Here is a 17,022-nt window from a genome sequence, read left to right as displayed (position 1 = left end):
CACCAGTTTAGTGGTGTCACATATTCATTTGCCTAGCACTATTAAAAGAACCACATTTATTCTTCTTTCACAAGACATCGCCAAAGATTGCCGTGTAACTTTTTGGCACTCACTCTTCCATTCTTAGTGCAGCACGTAGTGTGCTACTGAAAAGCCATATAAAGAATTTCGTGGGAGTCTGAACTATATTTAACTCAGTGCTTTGAGAAGTACAGACATCTGGAAATCATGTGGCAAATAAATCTGTGGAGTATGGAAATATTCAAATTTAATGTCTGTGGTTGTAGGGGTTGTTGCATGTTCCTTCTTGGTGCAACAAAACAGCTGCAGACAACTATCCACATCGTTCCAGATGATGATTTAGGAAGTCTGAGTATGAAATGCTAGTGATGATAGTTCCAAGTTTATCGAATTTTTGTCCCAAAAGAGGGTCAACACAAGCTTCTATGCTAATGGTTGTGTTTGTAATTTTTTCTCCTTGTCCCCCTCCCTGTCCCCCTTCCCCTTTTTAAGAGGCATTGTGTCATTTCTTACCAATTCTTTCTAGTTGATGGCAGTGGACTCTGATTTCATAACCTGTGGTGATTCATGTAAGGAAGGCATCACCTTCTTGTTTGTTGAATAGAAGGTGTTTACATGCATCGACATGTTACTGTTTTAATTTTGGAGTACATTGCTGGGGCATGTGTTCTACAGGTGCCTCGTGAAATCATGTTGTATCATGTATAATGTGGTGTGCTGAACCGTAAGTAGTGTTTACAGTTGCTATGCTGTCAACCAGTGTCACTTGGCAGTTGGACATCAAGCTGGTTTCAACAATTGCATTCATTTGTTAAGTGGTAATATGATATGCCTGACCTGAATGCAGACTATCTGCCATAGATGTCACATCATTTGCAAACTTCGAACTCCATTTGTATACTTGATGCTGTAACAGATGCGTGTCGTCGTAATGGACATTCACTATGAAATGAGTTTCAATAGGTTTCTCATCATAATAGTCCGTATCTGTAGCTGAATTGTTAGCACGGCTCACTTTGATATGGGGGGCCTGGGCTCGATTCCCAGTATTGCCAGGAATATTTCCACGGTATGGAGACTGGTACAGTGTGCATTCAGCATTCTGAGGCCAACAGGTGGCTTACTTGACCAATTAGTGGCAGTTCCAATGTCAAGAAACCCAACAGCAACCAGGAGAATGGTGTGCTGACCACATGCCCCTCCATGCCGCATGTGATAATGCCATTGGTAGATGATGGCATGGCGGTCATTCAGACCTGTCTAAGATGAGAATGCAGAACTTTATATTTTATCTCACCTTAATTAAGCAGAAACTGAATAACTGAACAGTATTCATCCCTGGTCAAAAGGCTAGTGGGGAAGCTATCATGGCACTGCTTAGTCAACGGAGCTTGTGCATTTACACAATGCTGCTACATAGTTACCCTCAAGTAAACTCACAGCTGGTGATACATTAGTTTTCCCAACAACCTGTAGGTAAAGAAAGCAGGCAATTTTTCAAATAGAAGCTGTTTGTTGGGGAACAAACATTCAAAGAACATCATTTTTCTACATGATTTTCCTCAATCACTACTCACATAGAATTATAGTAATTAGTACATCTATGATTAGTTTCTCTCATTTGTATAAGAGGACTATTTTATAAGCAAACAGCATTAAATTACCCCAGTTCAGTCATTAGTGATTCTGTATTTTTGAACAGAAAGTGAATGAATATGCTGGTGCTGATTAGAATTGTCAAAACTTGTCAAGTTTTTATAATTAGGAATGAATTTGTTCAATGAGTAAACTGAGACAGCAACATCAATTTTTGATGATTTATGCTTTGTCAACGTTAGACAATGGCCTGAAGCGTGTTTCTGTGCTTGACATGAGACATTCTGAGACGCTATAAAGCTGTAATTTGTTGATTTTCAAACATATATAAGCTCTGCAGAGCTGAACTGTTTATGCGTACCTGCACAATTGTCTGGTCATAATGCCATTTGACAGCTGCTGAAGATCACAGAATCATACTGATGTGTATTATATAAATTGTACTGCAGAAGAGTTGGTACTATGTGTTGTGGTACTATTGCCCACATCTTGTCTAATTTCAGTCCTTCCCCTCTTCCGTTTTTTTTTTTTTCCCCCTTAGCAGTCTTAGAAAGGGAGGTAAGAAGGAAATGACAAGTATTTTGGACAGGTCAGGAAAACTGCTGGTGAATCCTTGGGCAGATGGAGGGAATATTTTGAAGAGTTGCTCAATGTAGGTGAAAATGCGATCAGTAATGTTTCCGATTTCGAGGTAGAATGGGATAGGAATGATGGAAATAGGATCACATTTGAGGAAGTGGAAAAAAATGGTCAATAGATTGCAGTGCAATAAAGCAGCTGGGGTGGATGAAATTAAGTCGGAACTCATCAAATACAGTGGAATGTCAGGTCTTAAATGGCTACACAGGATAATTAAAATGGCCTGGGAGTCGGGACAGGTTCCATCAGACTGGACAAAAGCAGTAATCACACCAATCTTTAAACATGGAAACAGAAAAGATTGTAACAACTACAGAGGTATCTCTTTAATTAACGTTGTGGGTAAAATCTTCTCAGGTATTGTTGAAAGGAAAGTGCGAGTATTAGTTGAGGACAAATTGGATGAAAATCAGTGTGGGTTTAGGCCTCTTAGAGGTTGTCAGGACCAGATCTTTAGCTTACGGCAAATAATGGAGAAGTGTTATGAGTGGAACAGGGAATTGTATCTATGCTTTATAGATCTAGAAAAGGCATATGACCTGGTTCCTAGGAGGAAGTTATTGTCTGTTCTACAAGATTATGGAATAGGAGGCAAACTTTTGCAAGCAATTAAAGGTCTTTACATGGATAGTCAGGCAGCAGTTAGAGTTGACGGTAAATTGAGTTCAAGGTTCAGAGTAGTTTCAGGGGTAAGACAAGGCTGCAACCTGCCTCCACTGTTGTTCATATTATTTATGGATCATATGTCGAAAACAATAGACTGGCTGGGTGAGATTAAGATATGTGAACACAAAATAAGCAGTCTTGCATATGCGTATGACTTAGTTGTGATGGCAGATTCGATTGAAAGTTTGCAAAGTAATATTTCAGAGCTAGATCAGAAATGTAAGGACTATGGTATGAAGATTAGCATCTCCAAAACGAAAGTAATGTCAGTGGGAAAGAAATATAAACGGATTGAGTGCCAAATAGGAGGAACAAAGTTAGAACAGGTGGACGGTTTCAAGTACTTAGGATGCATATTCTCACAGGATGGCAACATAGTGAAAGAACTGGAAGCGAGGTGTAGCAAAGCTAATGCAGTGAGTGCTCAGCTACGATCTACTCTCTTCTGCAAGAAGGAAGTCAGTACCAAGACTAAGTTATCTGTGCACCGTTCAATCTTTCGACCAACTTTGTTGTATGGGAGCGAAAGCTGGGTGGATGCAGGTTACCTTATCAACAAGGTTGAGGTTACGGATATGAAAGTAGCTAGGATGATTGCAGGTACTAGGAGATGGGAACAATGGCAGGAGGGTGTCCACAATGAGGAAATCAAAGAAAAACTGGGAATGAACTCTATAGCTGTAGCAGTCAGGGCGAACAGGCTTAGATGGTGGGGTCATGTTACACGCATGGGAGAAGCAAGGTTACCCAAGAGACTCATGGATTCAGCAGTAGAGAGTAGGAGGAGTCGGGGCAGACCGAGGAGAAGGTACCTGGATTCGGTTAAGAATGATTTTGAAGTAATAGGTTTAACATCAGAAGAGGCACTAATGTTAGCACTGAATAGGGGATCATGGAGGAACTGTATATGGGGGGCTATGCTCCAGACTGAACGCTGAAAGGCATAATCAGTCTTAAATGATGATGATGATGATTTTTTTTTTAAGACCTTTTCCTTGCATGGCCTCATGGAGAAAATAAATTTCAAAATTTTCTCAATTTTATGAGTGATACTGGTAATTTTTGAGAACATTTCTCATGGAGAACAGCTGTTTTTCTTAGTATTTTAAAATGAACATAAAAAGTCTCAACCACAATAAACCTTTATTTTTATGGTTACTGGTTTCGGTCAGTTACTGACCGTCTTCAGCCCTCATACTGTGTTGGTAGGTGGTGGCAGTGAATGGAGCAGGCATTAAAAACTCAACGAATGTCAGCTGCATGAGTAGTTCACTGCCACTGCCTACCAACTTAGTATGAGGTCTGAAGATAGTCAGTAACTGACCGAAACCGGTAGCCACAAAAATAAAGATTTATTGCGATTAAGACTGTTTACGTTTGTTTTGAATAATATTAATTCTGAAATGAAGTTCACAATGGAAAATGAGAAAGGAGGCCAAATTTCATTTCTGGATGCACTGTTACTTAGAAAAGTGATGAAATTTTAGGGCACAAAATCTACAGAAAGCCAACTAGAAAAGTGATAAAATTTTAGGGCACAAAATCTACAGAAAGCCTACTCATGTGGACAGATACCTTAACAAAAATATAAAGGCATTAGTGTGCTGGGCTAAAAGAAGCTGTGGACCACAATTCTAGGTGAAAGAAATTGGTCATTTAATAATTTTTTTAGAAGAAATGGCTGCTTTGACAAAAGGCTAAATTAGGTGCTCCATCTAAAGAATCTGGAATTTCTGACAAAAAACAACGAGCTAAATTGAATGTTTTCCTTACATTCTTCCAGCAGCAGAATATTAACAGGACATGGTATTGTCACAGTGCTCAAACTCACAAGAAATATGCACAAATACTTGGATACTCCAAAAGACCAACACCCACTGCATGCCATGGCAGGAGCATACAAAATACAGGGTGATTCAAAAAGAATACCACAACTTTAGGAATTTAAAACTCTGCAACGACAAAAGACAGAGGTAAGCACTATCTGTAGGCGAATTAAGGGATCTATAAAGTTTCATTTAGTTGTACATTTGTTCGCTTGAGGCGCTGTTGTCTAGGCGTCAGCGTCAGTTGATGCTAAGATGGCGACCGCTCAACAGAAAGCTTTTTGTGTTATTGAGTACGGCAGAAGTGAATCGACGACAGTTGTTCAGCGTGCATTTCGAACGAAGTATGGTGTTAAACCTCCTGATAGGTGGTGTATTAAACGTTGGTATAAACAGTTTACAGAGAATGGGTGTTTGTGCAAAGGGAAAAGTTCTGGACAGAGCACTTCATCACAGGCCTCCAAGAAGCCCTGATCTTACCCCCTGCGATTTTTTCTTATGGGGTTATGTTAAGGATATGGTGTTTCGGCCACCTCTCCCAGCCACCATTGATGATTTGAAACAAGAAATAACAGCAGCTATCCAAACTGTTACGCCTGATATGCTACAGAGAGTGTGGAACAAGTTGGAGTATCGGGTTGATATTGCTCGAGTGTCTGGAGGGGGCCGTATTGAACATCTCTGAACTTGTTTTTGAGTGAAAAAAAACCTTTTTAAATACTCTTTGTAATGATGTATAACAGAAGGTTATATTATGTTTCTTTCATTAAATACACATTTTTAAAGTTGTGGTATTCTTTTTGAATCACCCTGTATATTACACTTGTGGCCGAATGTACTTAGGAACTACTAAAAGAAGTGTCAACAAAGGAGCCATTATCACTTGGGCAACAAGGATAAATTAGAAGTAGCAGATCATGCACTGGGGCAAGCACTCCGCCTTCAGGCCACGAGTGGCCTACCGGGATCATCCGATCGCTGTGTCATCCTCAGTGGAGGATGCGGATAGGAGGGGCGTGTGATCAGCACACTGCTCTCCCATATGCACTGGGGCAAGGGAGCCATCAAATTCTTCTTCTTCTTTTTCTTCTCTACTTCATTTACCTTCTTCACCACTTCTTGGAGTAGGTTTACAGCCTGTTCTGTCTTCACTGAAGCCATGGGTTTCTTGGACATGCTACATCTCTCTTTCCTATTCATTTATAATTGATTACTTGTCTAATTAGTCTGTCTTCCCACATTCTGGTGATTGTTTCCATTTTATGGTTCATCATTTTATTTTTTCATTTATAGAGCAAATATTATGTTCTTCGGTTCTATTCCCCAATACTGTAGTTTTATCAAGATCCAGCCATTACTATGTTAGGACAAACAGAGAGGCAATAGAAATTAAAAAAACATGAAAACAACTTTAACAGAACAAAAGGAAGACTGGATTTAGATAAGTTGTGTACATTAGTGCTAAATGAAATCATGTCACAACACAGTTGTGGGGTAAGAAATAAACAATGGAAAATTAATGAACGTCTTTGTAGCCTCTTAGGGTGTGTCCAGCATTAGAGAGGAAATATAAGGCACAGAAATGTGCTTTGGACCATCACGTAATACCCATAGAGCAGTAATCACCGAAGACATAAACATTGGCAATGAAAGTCTGCATTGTGCAACCTCACCAGATTTCCTTATTTTCAGTTCATCAGCCAGATGTTACTGTTGGTTTCTGCTCCTTTTTTTGTCAACTGTAACTCTCACTATGTATCAGTTGGCAAGGAGACACATGCAGGAACATTTTTGGAATTAACAAAGCAGTAGTTCAACAATTATTCCTAACAGTGACAATTTTTTTCCAGAATTGGGAAACAGTGTAACTACAATGAGTCATTATACACTAAGGTGACAAAAGTCGTAGGATAGCGATTTGAACATATACAGATGGTGGTGGTATTGCATAAACAACATATACAAGGGCAGTGCAGTGGCAGAGCTGACATTTTCACTCAGGTGATTTGTGTGAAAACATTTCCAACATAATTATTGATGCCCGATGTTAATTATCAGACTATGAACGTGGAATGGTAGTTGGAGATAGATGCATGGGGCATCCTGTTTCAGAAACCCTTAGGGGATTAAATATTCCAAGATCCACAGTGTCAAGGGTGTGCCAAGAATACCAAATTTTAGGCATTACCTCTTACCATAAACAATGCAGCAGGTGACAGTCTTCATTTAACAACCGAAAGCAGCGACGTTTGTGTTGAGTTGTCATTGCTAACATGCAAGCAACATCATGTGAAATAAATGCAAAAATCAATGTAGGACATTCACCAAATGTATCTGTTAGGCCAACACAGCGAAATTGGTGAGCTGGGCAGCAGGTGACCAACATAAATGCTTTTGCTAACAGCACAACATCGCCTGCAGTTCCTCTCCTGGGCTTGTGACCATGTCAGTTGGACGCTAGACCACTGGAAAACTGTGGTCTAATCAGATGAAACCTGGTTTCAATTGGTAACAGCTGATAGAAGGGTTCACGTGTGACACAGACCCCACAAAACCATGGAACCAAGTTGTCAACAAGGCACTGTCCAAACCGGTGGAGGTTGCATAATAGTGTGGGCTGCATTTACATGGTCCAACTGAACCATTCACCGACTGGAAATGGGTATGTTCGGCTACTTGGAGACAATTTAGAGCCATTCATGAACTTCATGTTCCCAAACAACTATGGAATTTTTATCAAACAATGGAAAATCCAGGACGGAATTTAACAATACCAGAGAAGGAAAGTTGCTACTCACCATATAACGGAGATGCTGATTCGCGATAGGCACAATAAAAAGATTCACACAATTAAAGCTATCGGCCATTAAGGTCTTTGCCAGCAGTAGACACACATACACACACGTACACACACACTCACATAAATGCAACTTGCACACACATCTGCAGTCTCAGAGAGCAGTGTGGTCTCAGCTCTCTGAGACTGCAGATGTGTGTGCAAGTTGCGTTTATGGAATTTTTATGGATGACACAATTGTTGGCTGTGAGTTTGAAGAACATTCTGGACAATTCAAGCAAATGATTTGGCCACTCAGATAGCCTAACATGAATCCCATTGAACATTGGACATAATTGAGAGGGCAGTTTGTGCTCAAAATTTTGCACCAGTGACACTTTTGCAATTATGGATGGGTATAGAGGCAACACGGCTCAGTATTTCCGCAGAGGGCTTCCAGTGGCTTGTTGAGCCCATTCCACGTCGAGCTGCTGCACTGCACCAGGCAAAAGGAAGTCCAACACAATATTAGGAGGTATCCCATGACTTTTGTCACATCAGTGTAAATTAACCAGTGAACACTTTATATTATTTTTTTATGCTTACTCATTTGTGTTCTTGCACAACACCAATACCACATTTAGTTGCAGAATATGGCTGATGACTGATTTAATACATATGTTGTTGTCAGTAATTGTTTTTCCATGACACGTGGATATAATGGAAACACAGATTTTTGGGTAAAAGTGTACTTACGGTGTCAGCAGCTATCCTGTTCCTTGCTTTGGAAATTGTAATGGTTGGTAAGGTTCATGTGATGAATCGTGGGAAGTCAGTAAAACAAATTGTGAGTAAGATACAGGTAGCCAAAGAAATTTATATTCTTAATTTTCTATGGTTTGTAAATAAAGTTAGCTGGTATTTTAGCCTGCTGGTTAGAATTCAACCACGCCATCAGACTTTTTGGCAAAACTGGTATAAGATGTACAAGAAGGTTGTTGCAGTGATCATTGTATATCTTTCGGTATGCTACACATCCATCTATTATAGCAATCATATTTTTGTGTTGAAATTTGTTGGCTTTGCCAATTTACAAGCAAAATACACATTCCAACCTAACCTAAGCCTCGGGTTACACTATAGGTCAGTCTTTCAGAACATCTAGTTTACTATTATTCACATTTGGTGGCTTTGCCAAATCACAAGCAAACTCTTACATTCCAAACTAACGTAGACTTCAGACTATGCTACCGGTCAGTCCTTGAGCACAACCAGTTTTCTTCCATTCACATTTGGTGGCTTAGCCAACATACAATCAAACTCACTTCTCTACCTATCTACACTTCACTAACAGTTGGACCTTTAAGACATCGAGTTTTCTTCCATTCACATTGGGTGGCTTAGCCAACTCACAACCAAACTGTCATTTTCCTACCTAATTTTTCCAGTCACCAAAGAAATACGAAAATCAGTAAGCGACCTAAAATTTACATATTTAGATCAGCGAACATTATTACAGCACACTCCATATCGAAAACAAATGTAATCAAGTTATATTGTCTGTCAAAAGAAATCATTACGTTCATTGATTCTCATTGATTGCTGTATACTGTCAACTGATTTGCTACAACCAACATCAACAAACTACCAGTATCAGCATGCATCGCAAGAGCCACCCACACGGTAAGTGCACTTAAGCCAATTTTTGTAATTCTGTTTTTAAACTGTACATCACTTCTGAATGAATATTGCTTGAGAAGGGAATTTCACCTTAATTGTTCATTTTGAACAGAGACATGGAAGCTGCAGAAACACGGTATGCGGAGCCCGTAGAGCGTAATTGTGAAGTGGGCATTATATTGGATTGTCCAGTTAATGAAGAATGTTTGCCAGTTGGGAAACATTCCCGCAATGGCATGTGTCAGTGCATTGAAGGCTTCAGACGAAATGAGTCAGGTCTTTGTGAACAGTACGGTAAGTATAACAGATATAAGTTGTTATCATCCATGGTGCATAGATTTCAGTGTTGTGTCCTCCTTATATAATTGGATCACATTGAATTTGCATTATGCATGCTTAGATACTTGTTATATTACCAATATTATCAGTCACACTCCTTAAATAAGAAAAGAAGTAAGATTAGGGTTCAACACCCTGTCAGCTGCGAGATAAATAAGAAAGGGAGGGCCCTTTGCTGCAAGTCAAAAAATGATGTTGTCATTTGACAGGAAGCAGCAGGGAAGTCTCCCAAATTTATACTTGTCATAGAGGTGCATACAAGAGAGAGATGTGTCTTTGAAATCCTCACTAGTGTGTAAACTATTTCTATCGGCAGATGTTGAGTATCATTGAAAGTTCACAGATAGGATGTAGTAGGTGTGAGTACACTGAATGAGTCGTCTTTATGTTCGTACAATGAAGGGAGCAGTCTGACTGATGGATCACCTTCTGGACTTCCCTGTTTGGTGGTAGCTTCTTGCAATTAACAGCATTTAGTGAGACTACCTGAGGTATTGACATCAGAAAACTGTGTAAATTGGTTAATGTGATCTCCAATGTTTTGGAAATCAGAAACTCTCTGTTATTGCAGAGGTTGTGCCAGTTGAGTCCTACAGGTGCTCACACAGTAACTGAAAGATGTCCTCTAGCAAATAAGATAAACTTGATTTATTGGAATTGCTGGAATGACGTGAGATACAATTCGACATTTTCGTGGCTGTGTCATTGCTGAAGATTGCAGTGTGATGCCACTACACATAGACATCTACATATACATGTATTCTCTGCAAACCAATATGAAGTGCATGGCAGATGGTACATACAGTTGTACCAGTTATTAAGGTTTTTTCCCATTCCATTCATGAATGGAGTACGGAAGAAAAATTGGTTAAATGCAAGTACATGTATTCTGTAATTAATCTAATCTTGTCTCATTATCACTATAGGAGCTGTAATATATTCCTAGTTACAGAAACTTTCTAAGTAAGTTTTCACTTAATAGTTTGCATCTGTCTTCAAGCATCTCCCAGTTCAGTTCTTTCTGCATTTCTCCCATGTGTCAAACATATCTGTGACCATTTGTGGTACCATTCTGTGTATCCATTCAACATTCCCTGTTACTCTTATTTGACAGGAGTCCCATACACTTGAGTAATATTCTAGAATGGGTTGCATGAGTCTTTTCTATGGAGCCTCCTCTGTAGACTGATTGCATTTCCCCAATATTATACCAGTGAACTGCATTCTGTCACTTGCTTTACCTACGACAGAGACTATGTGTTTGTTCCATTTTATATCCTCACAAATTGTTACACACGGCTATTTGCACGAGTTGACCAATTTCGACTATGACTCATTGATGGTATAATCATAGAATTCTACATATTTTTATTTTGTGGTGCACAGTTTTACACCTCTGGGCATTTAAAGCAATTTGACTTTGCACAACTTTGAAATCTTATTATGATATGACAGTATATATACAACTTGTTTCAGACAGTACTTCGCTATAGATAAATCCATTATCTGAATCTGAGGTTACTATTAATACTGTCTATGTGGTCATTAGTATACATAATGAACAGCAAAGGTCCCACATACTTCCAAAGGGCATACCCAAGTTCCTTACACGGCTGTTGACAACTCTTGCTGCATCCTCCTTACCAAAAAAAATCCATAATACAGTCACAAATTTCACTTTATACTCCATGAGCATAACTGAAGTGCGCATAAAGGTTCCATGCATGATCAAACAGTTTGTTAACCTATATTATGTTTGCCAAACATTTGACCACATACAGTGCAGTTTGACACGTTTGCCAAGAATAGGTCATGTTTGACATGTTTGTGGAAATTTTTATTGACAGAAAGTTTGACAAGGTAGCGAGTGTTGTTTGTGTCGATGTTTTGCTGCATATGTTTAGTGAAAAATTGTTTTATTACAGTTTATCACACTGTATCGTGAGTTTCCAAACTGTGGAGACTACAATCAAGGATAAAAACAAAATAACACTGACAATTACGAAAATGGTAGAGGGATCATACCTTTCCAAGGCATATATGATAAAGGAAGAGGTTATGAACAAAATCAATATTTTACACTTAACTTACAAGAGGGAGTGCCTTGAAATAAAAGAAACTGACAAACTCTGTTTGTATGTGTGCAGGCTTGTTTGACAAGTCTGTGGCTAGATAAAGGCATGCTTGACAAATAAGTTTGGTCATTTATGGGACCTTGATGGTGCCTAGATTTGAAGGGATAAAGTGCTATAAAGTAAAAATAGACAACACTTGACACTCTTCATTCTGTTGCCTTATACCGCTTATAAGAAAGTGGCTTCACCCAGCACACTATTTGACAGTGCTGCTTGTATCTTTGATTAGTTATCTGGATGCAGAAACTCTCAATTGTTTCTAGTGGCAGACTGTTTAAAGGATTGCCCTTGCTGTTGGGTTTGGACTGCAGACAGACACACGTAGGTTGTATCTGCTGTGTTTCTTGTGGGTGCCTTGCAATGTTTATACAGTAAACTTGCACTCTCAGAGCCAGACCAAAAAAGCAGCTTTTCACTCAGAATCCTATAACACGTAGTTGCGTACCCATTTTGTGACCAATGAGCTTACTGTAAAGACTGAATGTGCTTCTTCACTATACACACCATATATTCAAGACTTTGTGCCTTTTTGAGTTATAAGTCTTTGGCTTCCACTGGGATTTATATTACACCAGAAAGTGTTATAATGGGAGTTGGATTTCTTGAGAATAAGAAGTTGGGGCATAAAGTGAAACGCTATAAATAATTCAGCATTAGGATTATTATCCTGAGAATTATAGCCCAACCTGTGCTGGTAACAATAGTTTAGGTATAAATGGTGCTGTCAGAAGCAGAAGAAGATGAGATGGAGAGAGTATATGAGGGGAAGTAAACTAAATTGCTGCTAGTAATTGCAAACCCAATGCTCGAAAATCACAAGAGGAAGAGGTGTACTTGGAAAAGGCCAGGAGACACAGGCAGATAATTGCTGCAATACATGATTACATAACAGTGAAACAGAGACAGCAAAATCAGTCATTGTACTTTAAGATTACACAGGAGTGAGTGGTGACTCTCATCAAAATTTAGTAATCAGGAGTATGTTGAAGTTGAAGAGGATCATCAGGAAGAATCATTGTATAAGCAATTGGGATGCTGAAGTATTGATAAATAGAATGTCGCGTGACTAGGGCCTCCCGTTGGGTAGACTGTTCCCCGGACGCAAGTCTTTCAATTTGACACCACTTCAGCGACTTGTGCATCAATGGGGATGAAATGATTATGATTAGGACAAACACAACACTCAGTCCCTGAGTGGTGAAAATCTCCGACCCAGCCAGGAATCAAACCCGGGCCCTTAGGATTGACATTCTGTCGCGCTGACCACCGTCAGAGTTCTCTGTGGCTGAATTTACTGTGAGAGTAAATATGACAGCAGGTAATTCGTTTAAGAAAGACTTGACATTTCTAAAAAGGGTAATCACATAAGTTGGGCAGACAAATATAGATATGAGAATGCAGTAGATATCGTCCTCCACGTAGATGCTGTGTTCCTTGACTTCTGTAAGGCATGTGATACAGTTCCACACTGCCACCTAATGCACAAAATATGAGCTTAAGGAGAGTATCAGACAGCTGCATGGCTGAATTGGGGAGTTAACAAACAGAAGACAGCATGAGACTTTTCACAAATGATGCCATTTTATAAAGAGAATTTGCAAAGCTAGAAAATTGTAGTGAAATGGAGGAAGACCTGCAAAGGATCAGAGCTTGGTGCAGGGACTGGCAGTTGATCCTCAACATAAACAAATGTAATGTATTGCCTATACATAGACAGAAAGACCCATTATCATATGGTTACACGATTGCAGTACAATTACTGGATTCACGTACTTCCACAAAATATATAGACTATGCCTACACAGCACTTTATAAAGTAGAACAACCACATAAAACTAATCGCAAGGGAGGCAGATGTCAGATTGAGGTTCAGTTGAAGAATTTTTAGGAAATGTAGTTCGCCAGCAAGGGAGATAGCTTACAAAATCCTTGTTTGACCAATACTTGAATATTGCTCATCAGCATGGGATTTGCACCAGATAGGATTGATAGAGAAAAATAGAGAAGAGCCAAAGAAGTGTAATGCACTTTTTTACACGTTCACTGAGTAAGCACAAAAGTGTCACAGAGATGGTCAGCCAATTACAGAGGCAGACACTGCAAGGGAAACATTTTGCAGCATGGTGTGATTTACTGTTAAAATTCCTAGAGCTAGAGACTCAAAAAATATAATATGTCCTCCAACATATTTCTCACGAAAAGACCATGAAGGTAAAATCAAGGAGATTTGAGCCCACACCAAGGCTTACCGCCAGTCATTCTTCCCGAAAACCATTCGTGACTGGAACAGGAAATGGTGAAAGTGACAGAGTTACTCAAAGTGGTTTTCAGAGTATAGATATAGATGAGAAAAGTAACTGAAGAAATTGGGGGTAACCGAAAAATACTTCAATTGAGCAACAAAAGAAGGAAATACAAAAATATTTGGGAAAAGAAAGGATTGGTAGGAAGTATAAGGGGTAGATAAGGAAAGGAGATAAGGAAATTTATTGTCTATAATAGAACATACAGTCACCAGTAATCTTTATTTTACATTTACCATAGCCTACTTTAGCCCATATGAACAGATACTCATCTGCATTGAGCTGCTTCTTTCTTCTTGTAGACAGAGTAAATGACTTGTCTGTCACCAATGTCCCATAAGGGACTTTAGCAAGGAGTCTTGTACTCTCTGCTATACTGCACGTCTTCCAGGCCAAAATATTAATGTCTGGAAAGGCTTCCAAGCCACCATAGTCTGCGTGCTTGCCCCATACAACTGCCAAAGTAAGCTATGTACTGCCTCCAAACACAGCTTCCACATCACAAGTAAACTGCAATCGTAGTCCACGAAACACATTAGGACCACCCATCAGTTGTTGCTTATTAGACTGTCCAGCCAGATCAATCTCAATGGCCCTCAATGTCTTATAAATAGGTGCACTGCGCCGCCAGCGACGATGGTAACACGTTGCAGAGGCATCGCTGAGGCACGTCAACAAAATGTGAACGTAGCAAGCCAACATCCAGGGAATGCCCAGAGCTAAGCTTCCACACTCCTCGACGTTTGCAGAGCGATGACGCTCCGTGCTGCAGCTCTGACCGCTCCTGCCAGGCCGCTTATCGCTGACGTCACACCTCTTATCACTTCCGGTCACTGACTTTTAGCCCGGGCAAGGCCTAGTGGGTCAGAGAGTGTGTTTGAGTGTGGCCAGAGATGGACCACTCCTTTTGAGGTTGGTGTGGATGAAAAAAGAATTAAGTTAATCAGAATAGATTGTTACTCACCATGCAGAGGAAGCGTTGAGGGGCAAACAGGCACATTTAAAAGGAGACTCTTTAAAAATGTGTTAGTGGTGCCACAGTGCCTGGAGATGACCGTGGCTACGTCTTTATAAGTTCTTCATGTTTAAAGAGTGTGTGTTCCTCTCTCATCTAATGAAGTAGTTCATCTAAAAGCTAATATTTTTCAACAGTCTACTTTTAAATGTGTCTTTCTGTTGCGCAACGCCTCCTCTATGCGGTGGATAGTAATCTATTCTTATTCATATTTTTATCCAATTTTGGATTTTCCATTTTTGAAAAGATTTAGAGATAATTTACTAGCTACTGCTTGGAATTATAGACCTGATGTGCTGCTCAATTAAAGAGCTAATGTTGGATCTGTTTGAAGGTCACCACACACCTGAAGTAAAGAATAAAATTGCTGCGTCAAAGACAGACATAGTCATTACACCTGAAGGTATGGCTTTAAAACTACATGTACTTGATGTCATAAACCAGCCATTTATAAACCATCTCAGAAACCATATTTTGATTGGCTTTTAGAAGGAGATCATTCATTGACACCTGCTGGTAAGATTAAAATTCTGTCAATTAGCCTTATGTGTGATGAGATTCTCTCTTCATGGCACGTATCACCAGATGCTATCATCAAAGTGTTTAAGAAGGGCTGCATCCCAAATGTGCTGGGTGGTAATAAGGACCATGAACTTTGGAAGGAGAGAGATGAAAATACTGACAGCAGTCAAACGAATACCCATAGTGAAGTTAAGAGTAGCGTCAGTAAAGAATATGATTACAAGGCTGAATTTTTTGTGTACTTTATGTACATTGGTAGTATGACATAAATGTTTCCATGCCAATTTTCTCTCATTTTCCCCCTCAGAATTAAGGGTGCTGCTTATGTTTGGGCCAGTACAATATATGTTGTTGAAAAAGAAGGGTAGTGTATAATTTGTACAAGAAAAAATAGAGAGCAATAGAAATGTAAGACCAACAGAGAAGTTTTTACCAAGGAAAATCACCAAATAGCCGTATGCTTTGAGTAGTTGTTTTATTTAGATAGCCAGTTTCAGCATCTCAATAATGCCATCTTCAGACCCCTATACACTCCGTGTACAGACAGTCAGATATATTGATCCTTGCATACTGGAGCCGTCAGTATCTGGATTGCATGAATTCATCTTTTGAGTGTTCACTTCGAAGACTTGACAACAAATGAACACACACCTCTTTCGTGTTCCAGTTGTGAATGGTTTGTAGGAAGAAACATTGCTGGTAAGCCTCTGTGTGAGCTCGAACCTCCTGAAGTGAAGGAATTCTGTTAGCTTGGAGACATAATAGTATTTGTCAGGTGAGGAAGAAGGTTGTAAGAAGCAGACTAGAATAAGCAAAGAGAGCATTTCTTGCCAAGAGAAGTCTAGTAGTATCAAGCACAGCCTTTAATTTGAGAAAGAAATTTTTGAGAATATATGTCTAGGGTACATTAATGTATGGAAGTGAAACCAGAAAGGAAGAGATCTGAAGTGTGATGCTACAACAGGGTACCGAAAATTAAGCGTATAAAAATATGAGGAAATTCTCTCCAGGGTTGACGAGAAAAGGACAGGGTAAGACATCAAGGGATAACTTCTGTGGTTTTAGATGGGTCATAAAGACGAAACATTGTAGGGGAAGACAGACTGGAATATATACAGCAATTAGTTGAGGACACTGGGTCTAAATGCCATTATGAAATGAAGAGAATGACACAGGACGAGAAATCATGTCAGTCAGATTTGAACAAGTTAAAAGACTGATAGCCTTAAAAACATACAAGTGTTTGAGATTATTTGACAGTACCTCTGAAAATACATGCTTGAAGATGCTTCAGACTATTCAAAAATATTTGATACATTTCTACATAGGTATACATAATCTCAAGTTCGTAATGGGTTCATGGCTGTAAGTTCAGGTTAGAAATCCAGTCAGAAGCTTCTGCAGACAAATTGTGAAGGCCTTACATCATTACTTTGTCCTCTTGAATGCTCCAAGGGAACATTCAAATGTTATGCGATGTGCTGTTTGCTCCCCTTCTTCAAAG

The 17,022-nt window shown here is 39.4% G+C and overlaps 1 protein-coding gene across 2 annotated transcripts in view; it reads left to right on the top strand.

Moving 5' to 3' along the window:
* LOC126161407 (dyslexia-associated protein KIAA0319-like protein) overlaps positions 1–17,022 on the top strand; it is a 161,365-nt gene that overhangs the window by 26,738 nt on the left and 117,605 nt on the right. For both annotated transcript variants that reach the window (XM_049917188.1, XM_049917187.1), the window contains exon 4: positions 9,317–9,498. In XM_049917188.1, coding sequence (XP_049773145.1) covers positions 9,317–9,498 — 182 coding nt within the window. The remainder of the gene's footprint in view (positions 1–9,316; positions 9,499–17,022) is intronic.

This window comes from Schistocerca cancellata, chromosome 2 (genome assembly GCF_023864275.1).
Source record: "Schistocerca cancellata isolate TAMUIC-IGC-003103 chromosome 2, iqSchCanc2.1, whole genome shotgun sequence".
Taxonomy (NCBI): Eukaryota; Metazoa; Arthropoda; class Insecta; order Orthoptera; family Acrididae; genus Schistocerca; species Schistocerca cancellata.
This window is presented reverse-complemented; position numbering and strand designations above follow the sequence as displayed.